General features: G+C 48.4%; 1 protein-coding gene across 2 annotated transcripts in view; it reads right to left on the bottom strand.

Annotated features, from left to right (window-relative positions):
* The window catches only part of LOC120407119 (cytochrome P450 26B1), a 45,319-nt gene that overhangs the window by 20,305 nt on the left and 8,881 nt on the right, over positions 1-16,133 (bottom strand). The window contains exons 1-3 of one of the 2 annotated variants that reach the window (XM_039542459.1): positions 15,283-15,381; positions 13,938-14,979; positions 9,828-10,052 (exon numbers count right to left, since the gene is read on the bottom strand). In XM_039542459.1, coding sequence (XP_039398393.1) covers positions 9,828-10,052; positions 13,938-14,141 — 429 coding nt within the window. In that variant the 5' untranslated portion in view covers positions 14,142-14,979; positions 15,283-15,381. Of the gene's footprint in view, positions 1-9,827; positions 10,053-13,937; positions 14,980-15,282; positions 15,382-16,133 lie in introns of those variants that run through there. The other variant, XM_039542458.1, reaches the window with a different exon arrangement.

Raw genomic sequence — 16,133 nt, 5'->3', positions numbered from 1 at the left:
GAGTGGCCCTTCCCATCCCCCATTCCCATCTTCCTCAGTGGCATATTGTCATCAATTGGCAAATACATTGTTGGAGGGATTTACGGCCTCTTGAGAGAGCACTGGTAAGGTGGAAGCTAAGAATCTGAACTACATGGAGTTTGCTCATCAAAGCCCAGCATTCTCTAAACTGTGGGGCTGTGCACAACCTGCCTATGGGGTGTGTAATGCAGAAATTTCTCCCGGTGGAGGATGAGAGAGCAGTGAATCCGGTTGCCGTAGAGACCCCAAGTGACAGGTCAAAGCCAAAGAGGTTGCTGTCGGACTCAAAGGACCATTATTGGAAACACGAGTTGGCTGGAAAAATTTTGAGAGAACAGTTTTCCATCGGAAAGTGCAGCGTCATCGGAATGGAAATGGAATGTGTTAGTTGTCATTAAATTTTTGGAGGGAAAAGTTTTAAATGCATCACTCCAACTTTTCCTTATTTCATTTCAATTTGTCTCCATTTATTTTGTTTCCGCTTTGATATTCTATTAAAATTAAAATGTTAATACTATACTAGAGCTATATATTACAAATATATATAAATATTTATATTGTAATATAATGTTTCAACACAACTGCCACAAAACAGTTCAATGTTAATGAAACAAAACGTTTCGGTAGTTTCAAATTGAATTTTTTTCAGAATTTTCATTTTGCGGGAAATTTCGGGGAAGGGGGTGTTCCAATTCAGTATGAAAACAAATGAATAGACATTTCCAATTTCTGATCAGCTGTCCTGAAAACCCACTGCTTCCTTGGTTCTGAAGACTAAAGACTTCCTCCAAAGCCCATTCAAACCAATGGGAGTCTTTCCACTATTTCAGCAAACTGTCGATCAGGCCCTAATAACAGGTAGGTTTTTTTCCAAGCATTCATCAGAAATGGGGACTGGCTGCCTTACGGGGACCAGGATACAAAGCCTTAAACCTACATGGCAGCAGCGACCAAACGCTATTACCCATCCAAAGGGTGTTGATTAGACGCAATGAGGGGAGCTCTCTCATCTCTGTCCAATCCCGGTCTGTCATGTTTTACATCCCAACTTCCCCCTAATCCTCCCCTCTGGCTCAGTGACCATGGGAGACTGAAGTCTCCTGCAAAGCACATTACCGAACCAGCATGTAGCGAGAAGTGCCCCTAACCCTGCCAGTGCTGTGCAAGTGTAGCAAGAGCACCAAGAAATCAAAGCCTTTCCCTACGTCCGATAAGTCACAGTATTACCAGGGCCCTAACCTTGCTCAGCAACATGGGTTCTATTTTAATCCCCTCTTGAACCTTCAACATATATCCTTGGTGGAGTCAGTGACCCGCACTGGTATGGGCCGCTGGGCGATACAGCTGCAGGGACACCTGTGGCCGGAAAAGCTAAATTAGCTCACACACTGATCCCTAGTCGAGAGCTGCTGCTCAGCTAACAAGGAGCCCGGGGCCCCCGGCCTAGACGGATCGTTTGATTTTTTTTCCCATGGTGAGTTTCCGAGACTCCAGGCTAGGCCTGGAGTGGCAGAGAATCCCACTAAGTGTATTTGGGAAGGATAATAGCCAGCGTCCCTCTGTCCATTGCCCTTGTAGTAGGTTAGGAGAATCCAACCCTGGGAAAATAGCTGTTGTGTGATGCAATCTGGCCCGTTCTAAAGGCAGAATAAATGTGCTCTTATGAGTACCAGGCAGGGATGGGTTAGCAGGATTCAAAGATGAGGGTGACTCCATCAGAGAGGGGGACATCATCCCAGCCCTGCCTTCAGCTTTGTTATCTGAATCTTCAAGTGGGAGGGGAAAGTTCCCAAGAGCTACATCCAACACATCCCTGGCCATTACCATATTTATCCCAGTACAATAGGGTGACCAGACAGCAAATATGAAAAACCGGGACAGGAGGTGAGGGGGGTAATAGGAGCCTATATAAGAAAAGGACCCAAAAATTGGGACTATCCCTATAAAATCGAGACAACTGATCACCCTACAGTACAAGGGTGCTTAAACACTCTTCAATTTCCATCAATAATTAAGGTTCCCTTGTTTTCAGTGGGATTCCCTTGGCACTTTGCACAGGTGTAAAGAACAGTGCAAGGTGCAAGGCAGCAGAGAATAATGCAACTAGAAATAACCACATGAAATTAAGAGCAGGAAAATGGAAGCAGAATCACAAGAAAAGCTGCCTAGACAGCAAGATTCTTTAGACTGGAAGAGCACTCAGATACCAGAGCAATGAGTGGGATAATACCACCTGAATAGAATCGGGAGTTGAGACACTTAGAAGTGGAGGATGGATTAGATCACTTAAAGTTGCTACCCAATCTCTGTGATTTGTACATGGCGTTCTGTATTCCCTGCCCTGCTCTGTTGCATCACTGCCATGTTGCACCCCAGAGATGATTGTGTTTCCAGGGTAGGCAAAGAGCATTTGGGGTAAAGCACTACCTTAAATTTCTAGATGTCTCAGAGGACATCTGGCATCTTTGGATGATAGTAATAATAATACCCAGCTCTTGTATAGCGCTTTTCGTTAGCAGACGTCAAAACGCTTTACAAAGGAGATCAGTATCCTTATTCCCATTTTACAGATGGGGAAATGGAGGAACAGAGAAGGGAAGTCACTTGCCCAAGCTGGTTAAACAGGGCTCTAGTGGAAGGTGGAGGAAGGCAAGGTGGCCTGCTTAGAAAAGCCTGTGCTCCCCAGGATATCTGTATGATTGCTGGTGTATGACCAAAGGGATTGCACTGTAAAGCATCCTTAAAGCTTGCAAGGCATTTCAGGATGAAGGTGTTATGAAAATGCAAAATATTATAGGAGGCAGCAGATCCACACTGGTGTTTTTTGATAAAGCCATTGGAGTTACCCTGGATTTTCTCTGAGAGTAAGAAACGGTCTAAACTCAGGGAGCCAGCCTCAGTGACAATCTCTCAGTCAGGACATGACCCTGCACCCTTTGAACTCAACGGGAGTCTTTCCACTGACTCCAATGGGCTTTGCATCAGGCCCTTTGCATGTGAACTAAAACTCATTGGGCCAGATCCCCTAATGGTGCAAGTGGCGTAGCGCCACTGATGTGCCAGCTGAAAAGTCCATGGAGCCCTGCTGATTCACGCCAGCTGAGGATCTGGCCCCATTGGCTCAGGACGCAGGAGATGGTTTCCTTTCCGCCATATGATTTATACTCCATGGCAACACGGGCGAAAAGGTTCAATGGAAACGTAAAATATTTTAAGAACTTGGATCAGGGCTTTCATGATGTGAAAAGGTACCTTCCCGCCCCCCTCCCTTTGCCCCTGCCCACAGCAGCTGGTTTGTATTTGGTTGTAAATTTATGGCCCCTTTTGTGTTCTTAATCCTCTCGCAAACTATATTAAAGCCTCAGACCTTTCTACTTGGTGCTAATAAGCTCAACACTTGTATGCCTCCGAGGCAGAACATTAACTGCGGTGTGTTAATGAATGCTGTAGTTTCAGACACTGGAGCAGTGAAACAAAGCAGGTCACTTGGCTTATGCCACAGTTTGCTTCCTCCAGAACTCCCAGGGTCTGGGACTTGGGGGGAGGGGGAGGGGTTTGAGCCAGCTGTGTCTGTTTTTAGGACTGCCATGCTGGAACAGACCAAGAGTCTATCTAAACTAGGATCCTGTTATCAATACTGAATGTTTCAGAAGAAGGTGTTACTCTTCACCCCATACACACACCATAATGCAACTATCTGTACAATGCTACCCCAGGCAAGAAAAAATTCCTTCCTGACCCCAGTTGGATGACCTGTCTATGCCCTGAAGCATAAGAGCTGAGAGCCTTCGCAATTTTTTTTTTTTTGCTAGCTAAGTTTGGCTGCAGAAACTATTATTATTCATAGAAGCGTGTGATTCATGTTACTTACATTTCCTTATTGGTCATTCACATCTTACAAAGCACAAACCCATTTCCCCTAAACCCCACCACACAGCAGATTTTTCTCCTCATCTCTTACAGGTAAATATGGATTTCAGGTCATATCCTCCCAGGACACAAATCCTTTGCCAACCCTAAAATACATAGGGCCAGATTCTACTTTAGCATATGTGGGTATAAATCCAGAGCAACTGCATTCACTTCAGTGGAGTTGTCCGGGTGTAAATGAGAATAGAATTCAGTCCATAACATTTAACTATTTCAATATATAATAGTGCCCTCTCTGCATGGGACAAAGCATTCAGTTCTGAGTGGTTAGGAACCGCCAATACATTAAGGGGAATTGAGTGAAATGTAACAAAAATGAGCAAGGGGCTGATTTATTAGAAGCCTCGAAACAGAGTGAATGTGAGCAGCGAGGATGACCAAGACTGGGGTATGACATCAGTCTGACAAGTACTTCAGAGACTGAATTGGGGTAACACCAAAGAGGGAGAAGAATTGTTTAGGGGGATCTAAGAAGGGATAGCGCCAGGGGTAAGACTGAGCAAAGGAAAAAGAATAGGCTAAATATCCGGCAGATGTCTTAAAAGTGTGGCACAGTTCAATGGCAGGAACTCCTATCCACTGAGGAGCTGATTTTAAAAAGCGATCAGCACCCGGGATTTCAGTGAGCGAGACAGGTGCTCAACCACTATATAAAATCAGGTCCTTAGACAAATGTATTGTACTGCAGGGCACCATCCTGCACTGGCAGAGGGATGCAAGAGCGGAACCCAGAGCAGCGTGTCTTTGCCTACTATGCAGACAGCGTGTGATTTCGGGAAAGGGGCGTCTCATGCTTGGACTGTCAGCAGTTTAGAGCAGGGGCTGTTCTTTTGTTCTGGGTTTGTCCAGTGCCTAGCACAATGGGGCCTTGGTCCATCACTGCGGCTCTGAGAAGCTACCATAATACAAATAATAAACAACAACATTACAACAGCATCGCCTCGCTGGGTAAACTAGCGCCTGTATTTGTGACAGCTGGAGTGTTTTCTGTGCCCGATCACACACCCTAGCAGGAGGGAGCCTCGGCTGCAGTAGCTATTTTCATTCTCACGCGCTTGATTTGGTTTGAAGTGGCAGGCTGTATATTTACAAGCTCCCTCCATGTAGGTGCATGGGGTTGGTGCTAGTTTGCTGCATAAGCCCAAAGCTTGAAATGTTTTTTTTCAAAGCCAGTTAACGCTCTTCTCTGACTTCAGTGTAAACCCTGTGATCCAACAGCAGTAACAACTGCTAGGTACATATTGACCTGGGGCTTCCAGTGCTTGCAAACGTTCTTATCCCTCGGTTTCATCTTGGGCCAAGGATGAAGCCACCTTTGATGATATCAGCCATAAAGAGAGATGATTGCTTAAGTGTGCAGTCCTAGCAAGGAGACTGCATGCAGCTCCTTTCTCACCTTTCCACCCCAGCCCCTGAGCTGTTTGGTTCTGGAGCAAAGCGGTTCTTTAGCCCCAGATGCACACTCCAATAAAGACTGACGAGTTAATTTCCCAAAGGCGAGCTTTCTCCAGTTTATATTCACTTGGACAACCTCATGCGGAGGAGTTTTAATAAATGGGGGAGGGGAAAGCCGTGAACTGCCATAGCTACAGACTTTTTAATACAGCATAATAGGAATACTTTGTTCTTCTTTAGCACCTTTCATTCCAGGATCTCAAAGCACTCTACAAATGTTAAGAGATTAAATCCTCAAGCACAGAGAAGTCAAGTGATTTGTCCAAGATCACAGGCTGTGGAGAGAACCTAGATCTCTTGATCCAAGAGTCCATGGCAAAGCTAGGGAATAGAAGTACCTAATCGTCCTAGCTCCCAGATCCTGGTTCTAATCCCTACTCCACAGTAGCTCTGCTTCACCTCAAACATTCTCATTGCATGAGACATTTTGACCTGGAATGGACAAAGTGCTGGAGATGAATACTGCAGAGAACAATCATCCTTCATTTCACTCTCCACTGGGGATAGACTAGATGATGTAACACATCATCTTCTCCGGATAAGGCACCAGAGAAACCCTGCCACATAGCCTAGGCTATTAAAGTTGTCCTAAGTATATGGCTTCCACTTCCTCACATGCCCTGAAGCACATTCTTGCTAACACTCCCTTAAACACCAATAAGAGGATGAGAAGAGTTAGAAATTATTAATAATAATAATAATTGCAAAACAAATAGCAGCTTCGGCTCGAGACTGCTTTATCCGAAAGAAGCCTGAGACTACCATCTGTGGCAGGGCACCTGGCCTGATAGGACCTTGGGCTGGTCATCATCTCCTCTACACCAGCCAGAGTACAGAGATACAGCCAAGAACAAAATGATCTTTGTTTTCTTCGTATTTGAAACATGTTTGTCTGATCTCTAAGGGAGTAACTTACTTAGAACTGCCTCCCATCCAGGGCAAGGACATGCTTGTGTGCATGGAAAAGAATGGTTCAAGTGACTGCCAGGTAAATAGTTGTACTTGGGCACACACCTAAGGGCGTGAAACACACCAGATGCTGACAATCAAGAAAACAATCATTGAGAGGAAAGCTGACCAGGGAAGGCAAAGGAACCAGACTAAGCTTTTTCAAAGGAAACTGATCCAGCAAGCTTAATCTATTGGTACAACAGTAGATGTTGCTGAAAGAGAAAACTTAACAGTCACCACAGAAAAATACCTCATTAAAAATGCTTATCATCTAATAATGTCTCTCATTCTCCCTTCCCATCCCCCAGGCTCCTAATCCTTGAAGGTAGTTTGTGTTTATTTATGATGTCAGCCAGAATTCAAATGGAAGGTAGGCGTAGACTAGCTGAGGAACAGTGTATAGGGTTCGGATGACATCAAAATCTTATTTGATTTCAGCTCCGCTCAAGTCAAAATGTTGTGAGCATATTTGGTGTCATGAGGTCTGGCCACATCCTAATTGGAAAATAGGCCCCCAAGTTTTGGATCACACATGGAACCAAACCATGTGGGCTGGGGTTTTCAGATTGGGGAATTTGGATCTTAACATGCCGTCCCTTCCCACACTCACAAAACTTGGCCTGCATCTAGGGGATGTTGTTCCCCCTCGGTAAAAATAAAGTAACTGGTTTAATGTGTTGAGAGAGAGTAAAGGTGTAGGATGGAAAACTCCCCTTATGAAATGCTTATCATTCAAGTTCTGATGTCAGCACCTTGGTGTTCAGTTGAGGTACAAATCATTAGTAAACCTGAAGGGCTCTATAGGCAGGTGTGAAGACCTTTTAAGTGTATTCCCTTTCCATTACCTCATTCCCATAACCTACTCTCTTCCCCCCAACTCCTCTATTTTTTTCCTGAGATCTAAACTTCATGGTTTTATTAAAGCTTCCACCTACTAAGATTTCAACCAAAGGTCCTCAGCTCCCCCTTGTTTGCAATAAAGAAACATCTTTCCTTCCCAGAGGGAAACGAAAAAATATTTACATGGACCTTCGAGTAATTGTTTAACTCTGCCCCCTTCCTCAATAGGAAACTTGAGGGAGCTGAAATTGCAGGGTTCAGCACAGCTCAGTTTCCTTCCTGCAGCCGTCCCAAAGTTGGCATCGCTTTTTTCAGCATTGTATAACCAGGCCTCCTCTCCCTCAAGCATCCCAAGCTACGCCCCCATCATAGAGGGAGCAGGGTCATCTCTTTTGTGTGCAGTATCACACCCAGATCCTGATACTACAATGGGGTGCATTGCTATATACTTATATATACACAACAAATCAAATTTGCAAACTGGAATCTGATACAATGAATTCTATTCAATTCTTTGTAGGTTCTTATACTGTGCTCATCACCGGAGTGTCCAAGCACCTTCCAATAGTGCATTAAGAGATGAGATTAAAATCTCTCATCTTCTTCCCAGGGAGGTAAATGTGCATGGTAGAGTGTTTTGTTTTGGTAGGGTGTCCCCCTGCCCCAACACACACACACAGCCTGCTTTCTGTTTATGTTAGAGAAGGCAAGGTCAATGAACCATTATGGGTCTTCAGTATACAACAGTATCCCATACCTGGGTCCATTCAGCATGCAACAGTATTGTGAGATAATGGTTATAGTCTTATATATTTTGTGTCTCTTATTCTACTGTCCAAATGAAAGAAAGCTCAGAAAAAGCCTATTTTCTGGTGAGAATCAAAGGGTACATGGGGGAACCAATTGCCCCTCTGTAATCTATGAAATCCACAATACAAATCTGCACCACCTTGACGTCAGGCCACCATCTCATGCTAATGCAGTGCATTACGGGCCCGAATGCCAGTGTTTGTCTGCTAATGCCCAGATCTTGCCATGAGCTCTGTGTGGGTGCCTGGGTGCAGAAATTCTGCCTGCAAGGAACACATTGCCAGATTGGTGCCTGGGACTGTAAACTCTAGGGAGGAGCAAATGCTGCGATCCTGGTCTCTGTTACGCCAGAGTAATTCTCCTGAAGGCAATGGTTCCCTACAGTGTATATTCTAATCATTGCCCTTTCCTCTGTGCTTAGATCAGATGTATTATTATGAGGGAGCTGTTAGCATGCTGGGCAACGCACAGGTGGCAGAGGGACAGGTTCTGCTCTCGGATTACCCTGGGGGTTAGGTCTGTGAATCAGAATCTGAAGTCAGTCCTACAGCATCTGATTTCAACCCTTCCTGAGATCAGAATCTAGCCCTAGGAGGTCACCTGCGTTCAGTGCAATGCCCAGCATGCTGATGAAGCTCTATAAGCAGGAGACTGCTTGAAACACACTGTAAGGAACCACTGCATGCATCCGAAGAAGTGGGCTGTAGCTCAGGCTTATGCTACAATACATTTGTTAGCCTCTATGGTGCCACAAGGACTCCTATTATTTTTATAAGGAACCAGTGGCTGCTGGCTGGAGACTCCCTTCTCTGACTCCTGGCTTCAGGGCGGGGAGGCACCGTTCTGCGCCTTTGAAATAACAACGCCATCGATCACTTAATGAGGCTGCCTCTCCCCTTTCATTCACGGGGACAGGGACAGCCTCCCGCGCCCACCACGCCACAGCCCTGGCGTTGCCCTTTTAAGAGGGGAGCTGATGGACAGAACTCGATCGGTTTTCAGGTTACTGCGGTTCAAGTCACACGTGCCACCGGCTGCAGTGGGAGGAGGTGCCGCCCTCTGTCCTCCCCAGTCTCCCCCCGCCCCCGCCAGACCCATAATAAATCCATGGATAAATCCAGAAGCGCTGACGAGCCCGAATTTCCTCCCCATCCCGCGCTCCGCCTCAGAAAGAAGCTGGCGCTGCCGACGCCCCTCCCTGGGCTGAGCTCGACCCGCAGCAGCGCCCTCTTAGCAGTCGAGCTTGGAGCGGGCCCCCCTCCCCCCCGTGTGCTGAGCCCCTCGGTGATCGCCCTCCTCCCGGCGAGGCTGCAGAGCTGCGGGGGAGCCCGGACCAGCCGGCTACCCGCCCCGTCCCCCCACCCCCACTCCCACTCCCACCCGAGCCCGCTCGCGTCTCTCCATCGCCCTTTTAAATTCCTCAAAGGACTCGCGGGGCGGCCGGCAGCGTTCGGCATTTCGAACGCTCGCCCTGCCGCGTTCCATTATCCGAACGCCGGCGACTCTGCTGGGGGCGCCCACGTGCTGGGAGCGGAGCGGCCCGCCCGGCGGGGACCCAGGGTCACAAGTTTGCTGCCTCGCCCAGGAGCCGGGGGTGGGCAGTGCCCGTGCTCCCCTCTCCCCCTGCTGTGGCGGAGCAGGGACCCAACTACCGGGGCGAGGGGGGGGGGCTCTGGGACAGGGGCCCACTCGCCTGGTTGGAGCACCCCGGGGCTTGAGAGTGGGGGAGGCATTAAGCTCGCTGCTCCCTCCAGCCGGGCACCCTAGTCTTCCCACCCCCAGCTGCTCCCTGTAGGTGTGGGGGCGGGGGGGCTCCTTACCTTTCTCTTGTGCCTGTGGATGTCCCCGATGGAGTTGGCCACCGTGTTGGGTCCTAGGAGCATCCTGGTGCTCCGGGGCCACTCCGTGCTCACCAGGTGGTGCTCTCCCATCAGGATCTTCCGCACGTTCTCGGCGCCGGTCACCCGGATCAAGGGGCGTCCCAGCAAGTGAGTCTTAAAGACGTTGCCATATTTCTCCCTCCTGGAGGATTGGAAGCAGGATCCCTAGGACAGACAGACACACACTGAGCCTGGGGACAGACCATCACTTATGGGCCCCGAACAGGCACCGACCTTGATGCCTAAGCACAGGCACCTTCACTGAGATCTCTGCGACTTTTACTTAAAGCCGGGGAGGGGGTCAGCATGTTAGTACATGGGGTGGGGGCAGGGTTCCTCTCTTTTCTCACCGCGTCCCCCCACTTCCCTCAGGCTAGCCCGGCTCCCGCTTGAGGTGGCAGACGGGGGATGCCCTAAAAGGCGCTCCGTGGGATTTCCCAGCGCTGGGATGAGGAGGGGGTCGTGCAGTGCCCTGGCTTTTCCAATATTCGGGCCCAGCCAGGAAAATGTATCCCTGGCGAAACCTCCCTCCCTGTTTAAAGATCCCGGAAAATATTGTGGAGGGGAAAATAGATGAGCCTGCAGTGACACCCACCCCCGTGACCTTTGATTCACCCCCAGTGGGAGGGTGAAGGCTCCTTTAACCCCAATCAAAGAAACTTGTTCCAAGACCATCCATGTACTTTGCAGCCCCTCAAGAACCATGGCCACTAGCCAGTGGCTAATAACAGAAGCCACTGATCCCACAAGCTCTCCCTCGGATTTATGATGAAACGCATTGAAAAGCAGTTTAAAAGAAGAAAAAAAATATGCTACTGTCGTTGCACCGCATAACAAGGAGGAATGCAAACTGGCTGCTGTGCAGGGAGAGACACATAACCAGACAGACGCCAAGCAGGTCTTGGGCGCGGTCTGGAGAGAAATTTGGGGAAAGAAGGTGGACTTGGGGGGAGGGGGCTCCCTTTTCTGGGGCGCCAGACCGGACCGAGGTCCTCGATGTGTGCGAAAGGTCAGCGAGGAGAGACGGCGTCGTTTAGCGGGAGGCAATGGGTCAGCGATGCGGGAAAGTGATGATTTGACAGAGGCTTGGCCGTGGGATGGGTTGAGTAATGTGAAACCAATAGGGCGTGTGATTCTAGCCCAGCAAGACTCAGGGGCAGTTTGGCTGGATTGGGTAATGACTGCCGTTAAGGTACATGTAACCAATGCTAGGGAAATGATCTGGAGCTACAGGCTCTTGGGAAATACCTTGGCTGCTGGGGGGGAAGGAAGTGTGGCCGGGGGGGGGGGGGCGCTAAAGACCGAGACAGCCTGGTGGAATGAACGAATCTATCTAAAGACGGTTTTGCATAGCTGCGTGAAATCAAGTATCCTTAAAACTCATCAGGTTGGACTATCAGGGGTGTTGCCAGTTCCCATCAAGCTTGGAGGAAGAGGTGTTTGTCACCTTGATACACTCAAGTTCCCTGGATCATCAGGCTATTTGGGAGAACTCTCCTGTGGTCCACACCCCGTCACTGAGTGAAGTGCTGGACCCTGGGCGATAGGGAGGCATTGTTCTCTCTGCCTGGCGCCCCAATGAAGTTAGGGGGTCCCCTCCTATTACTAATCTTATCCACTACCTCCCGACAAGAAACGTACTGAGGTCTTGGCGTCGAGTTCCTACCCCCTTGCCATGAACGCACAAACTTTACTTAAAGTACCGTGATGGCGAATAGCACGAACACTGGTTGTAAGTTGCTCGGACCCCAACACAGGTAGATCTGTTTCATGCTATTCTTCTCTGTCTGCGAGGGTGAATTAATGACCAAGTCTTCCAAAGAGGGCGGATTTAATGGACCACGGATTGATCCCATAAAGAACAATTCATTCAGGAAACCAAAACAACTGAACTGCCTCCTTTTAGTTTCATAACAGACCAAAGCTTTAAAACTTTTCATGAAACCTGAATGACTTTTAAAGGGTGTAATTGTCTTGGGCTAAGTCAGTCTGCAGATTCTGGGGTTTTAATAACTTTTCCACATGCGCGGAGGTTCTTTTGTCATAGAAAAGGGGCACAGGGAGCCCCCCCCCCGGAAAAAAAACCCCAGAAAGCTTGTGAGAAACTTTCTATCAAGTTTGCAAAAGGAGCTTCCCCTTTAAATACAATCGCTTGGAAGCAAAAGTTCCAATCTGCGCTTAACCATTGTAGCTACACAAACTGAAGTGATGTGGGGGGGGGGGGTGTTTATTTTTAAACAAAGGGCGGTTGTGAATTTTCGATGTTTCAGGTGACCCTGTTTCTTGATCTGCGTAAATATAATTAAAGTGCTTTTTGTGGCATTAATAAAGAGTTATTTGTACAGCATTTCCACTGCAGCACAAAGGGCACCTTTATGTGGTAGGAGTTTCGAGTGGAGTCCAATTTATACAACATTTTGTATTTTTAGCCCTGGACTCTGTTTGGATGGAGCCTGTGGAAAGGGAGAACCCTTTTCTGGTCCCCCTGTAAAAATCTGATAAATTTCTTTAAAAAATAAAGCACTATTGAGAGCGTGCAGTTAACTCTTTAGCTGCTGCCAGGAGGTTGGAGCGCTCCTCTTTTTTACAAGCCGGCTGGCGTGGAAAGAGAGGCTCTCTGGCTGGGTGTTTTGTTTTGATTCTGTAACTTGTTATGGCTAGAAATGTTGGGGTCCGAGGGGGAGGGAAAGGTGCTACCGGCATGCACACACACCAGCCCGATGTTAGCATCGAGCTGTGCGAGGGAAGGAATCCGCTCAGAAACCAAGACCGTGTAAACCGGTGTAGCCGCCTCTTCCCAAACCAACCAATGAAATCTGACCTTTGCTCGTTAGAGCATCCTTAAAATAATACATTTGCTAATTCCAGGCGGGTTCCCTCCTAAACCAGGCGAAATCTATTTAACCGGAGCGGTGAATGAAAGCGACAGATTTGTGCATCGAACAGCCTGGATATTGAATGTAGATGGTCTGGACACTTCAAAGCGCCCGTTATTGACAACAGATTGTACTGTGTTTTCACGGGGTATTGGGGATTGTTCCTTAATAACCAGCCACGCTTCAGCAGCACCGCTAAAAGTTAGTTCTCGGACCAGCACACACCGTCATCCAGTGGTGACTTTACCCAGGTCCTTCGGTCTGGGGGTGATCAAATTCCACAAAACGCTGTTCAGCCTTTAACAAGGCTAATCCCGGGTTAATCTAACGATTACCTACAAATGCTTCCCACTCCAGTGGATCTGAGTTACACTGTTTATACATCTAATCTAATCTATGGCAACAACTGCAAATCAGAATCACTTCCCTTCTATCGCTCCTGAATCGACAGTCACCGATTTTTAAACAAGCAACCCGGCTGCCAGGGGTCGGGATTCGCTCCAGTGTGTACTCTGACTTTCAGAAATGAGCTGATTTTACCTGGCTGACTAATGTAACTCTGTCCTAGCCTTAAAGGGGCAATGCACCCACTTGGGTCATTTCCACTCCCAGGCCGGCTAAGAGGTACACAGCGGGGCAGAACCATGGTGACCCCAGTCCCTGGCGATGATGGGACCCACAAAATTACAGTAGTGAAAACAGGCATCTTTCTGAAGTCTTAAAAGTTTACAGTTCACCCAGCCATCTGCTTGGGCAAAGGGGATAATTTGTAAAGGAGACTCACTGTTTTTTTAGTGTCCAATAAAAACAATTTCAGCGGTCCAGATTTTTTGCCTCCTCGAGCAGTATATGGTCCCGATTCTTAAATGCACGCTGCTATTGAAATGAATGCAATTCCTGTATGAGACCTGCCTCAGAGCGACCTGCCCAGACAACACTCAGAGGCTCAGAGCAATCCGCTTGCCATGGACATAAAATGTTGCAAATCGACAGGCTTCCATTCAGCTCCTCACTCTGCTTTGAAAATGACCCCCCCACACACACACACACCCCTTCACAGAATAAAAGTGCCTCTGAAATCTTCCCCGTGCTCCTGCGAGAATGCATGATGCAATCCCACTGGAGCAAACCAACTGTCCCAGACCACCTTAAATGAAGGAAGGGGAATCCTTACCTGTAGCAGCCAGTGGAACGTTTCTCCGATTAAGGGGAATCCCATAGACCCTTTAGGGATCGGTAACTTGCAGCTTTTGTCCCGAGTGGCTGCCCAGCGCAGCTGCCACAGCTGTTGGGACACTGCCAAGAGCAGAGTCAATGATACCAGGCATGCAGCAAGGGTAGCCAGCGCAGAAACCAGATCAAAACTTTCGAAAAGCATATTTGGAAGGAGAAGGAGGAGGGAGGGGGGGGAACAACCCAAATCCTCTGAAATGCACCGCACACAGGCACAAAAAGGCAAATAAAAAGTCACCCACTGTAGCGCTTCAGAGAAGGTGAGCTCAGAGCAGGGAAGGGGGAGGAGATCAGAATTTGTGGGGTGGGGTAGGGAGGTGTCTGGTTCTCTTCCCCCCACCACCAGCAGCAAAATAAGATTCCCCTCGCTGAAAACTTTTAAAGTAAACTTTTACAGAGCACACAGCCAAAAAGAAAAAAAAAACAACCCACAAACTCTGTGTGTGCAATCAAATTTTTAAAAAAAGGAAGAAGAAAAAAACCCTATGCAAATACTATAGGTCTCTTTGCTGCCAATGCAAGCCAGAAAAATATAGCATCTATCTATATCGTGAAATAATTCAGCAAAGATCTGGAGAGATGGAGCAGGAATTAAATATATAAAGAGAGAGAGAGAGAGAGAGAGTTATATAGCTATATATAGGCTGGTTATTGTAAGCCCTAGACTTTTCTCCACTGGATTGCTGTAAAGAGGGAGGTTTGGTTGTTAAATCCTCTCTCAATGTGAGTTTGAGTAAAAAAGAAAGTCAATGTGTGTGTTTATATAGAGGCAGGGAGGCTGAGTAATGGGCAAGCAGCCAGCTGCTGGCTGCTCCCCCCCCCCCTTCACTTCAGAGGACTTTTTGGAGGCGGGGTGAACGTCTAGGCAGACCGGGCGCTGGAGCGTGCGAGGTTTGGCTTCAGTCCCAGAAAAGAGACAGCCAGGGAGGGTTGTAGAAGGATCAAACTGAGTTTTTCATTTTCCTGTCTGCTGGAATCCACACCTACAACAAGGAGATAAACAAACAAACGCTCAGCCATGTGGGGGCATCTTTCCCAGCCCTGGGCTTTTGCAGCAGCTTTCACCTGGAAAGGGGCGGGGGGGGGGTGACTGGGGCATCACCCCTGTTTGCAGCCACTTGTGTTTCTCGCTTCACTGATTTTATTTTGGAATGAGATTTTTCTTTCCCCGGTGTCTCATTGACACACACCCTGCCGCAGCAGGAGGCGATCCCAGGAGCGCTACAACTGATTTACACCGGTGTCTCTGGAGATCAGCCCCCCCCCCCCAAAGACTTTAAAATTACCCGACAAAATAATCTCAGGCTCCGATCCGACTTTCTTATTCCGCCTTAGCAGCCCGTGCGCTTTCCCTGGGGCTGGAGGCAAGGTGTGTTTGAAGAGACACCAGTGCATCTTATAGAGAACGGAAGTTTTGCCATCCCAGTTCGAGGGAGGCTGGCAAACTTTCTCTCTCTCCTTTGATTCCTCCTGAGTCTAATAGTTATTGCTATCGAGAGTCTCTCCCGGCCCCACCCCTCACCACACCCAGGGAAAGGTAGTGTCAGGGCTGGGTAGTGACAGGCAGATTGGCAAAGAATGTGCGGCAGATTACAGGAAAAACAACAGTCCATTGACTCTGCCCCCGTCCCCCAGCGGGTTTGAATCCGGTGGCTAGTGGGACACAGAAAGAGGCGGGTGTCGCTCTCTGTCTCAGATTGTCCGGGTGGTTTTGTTTTCTGTGAGCCAAGGGGGGAGTGTGTCAGCGCCTGAAGGGCTGACCCGTTTTCTGCCCTCCATGCACGTCTAGCCCGGAGCACTGGCTGCGAGAGGCGCTCCCCCCTCTCCTCCTCCTCCTCCTCCTCCCTCCCTAGTTCTGCGCTCTGCAGAGCTGAAGCGAAGTCTCTCGGCTCCCACAGCCTGGAGCATCGCGGTTCACTCTCTGCCCTGTAACCCCACCTGGTGGACAGTTTGGATAGTGCACCGCTTCGAACAGCAGGTGAAGGCAGAACAAGAAAAGCGCATCTTTGCGTGCTGCATTCGAAAGGGGTTTCGTTTGAATGCGAAAGGACATAGGAAACCAGGCGATCTCCCCCCACCCTCTTTCCCTCCTGTCCACTTTTCATTTCTATCTGTTCCTGGTGCCTATTCAGCCACT

Source organism: Mauremys reevesii, linkage group 5 (assembly GCF_016161935.1).
Source record: "Mauremys reevesii isolate NIE-2019 linkage group 5, ASM1616193v1, whole genome shotgun sequence".
NCBI lineage: Eukaryota > Metazoa > Chordata > Testudines > Geoemydidae > Mauremys > Mauremys reevesii.
This window is presented reverse-complemented; position numbering and strand designations above follow the sequence as displayed.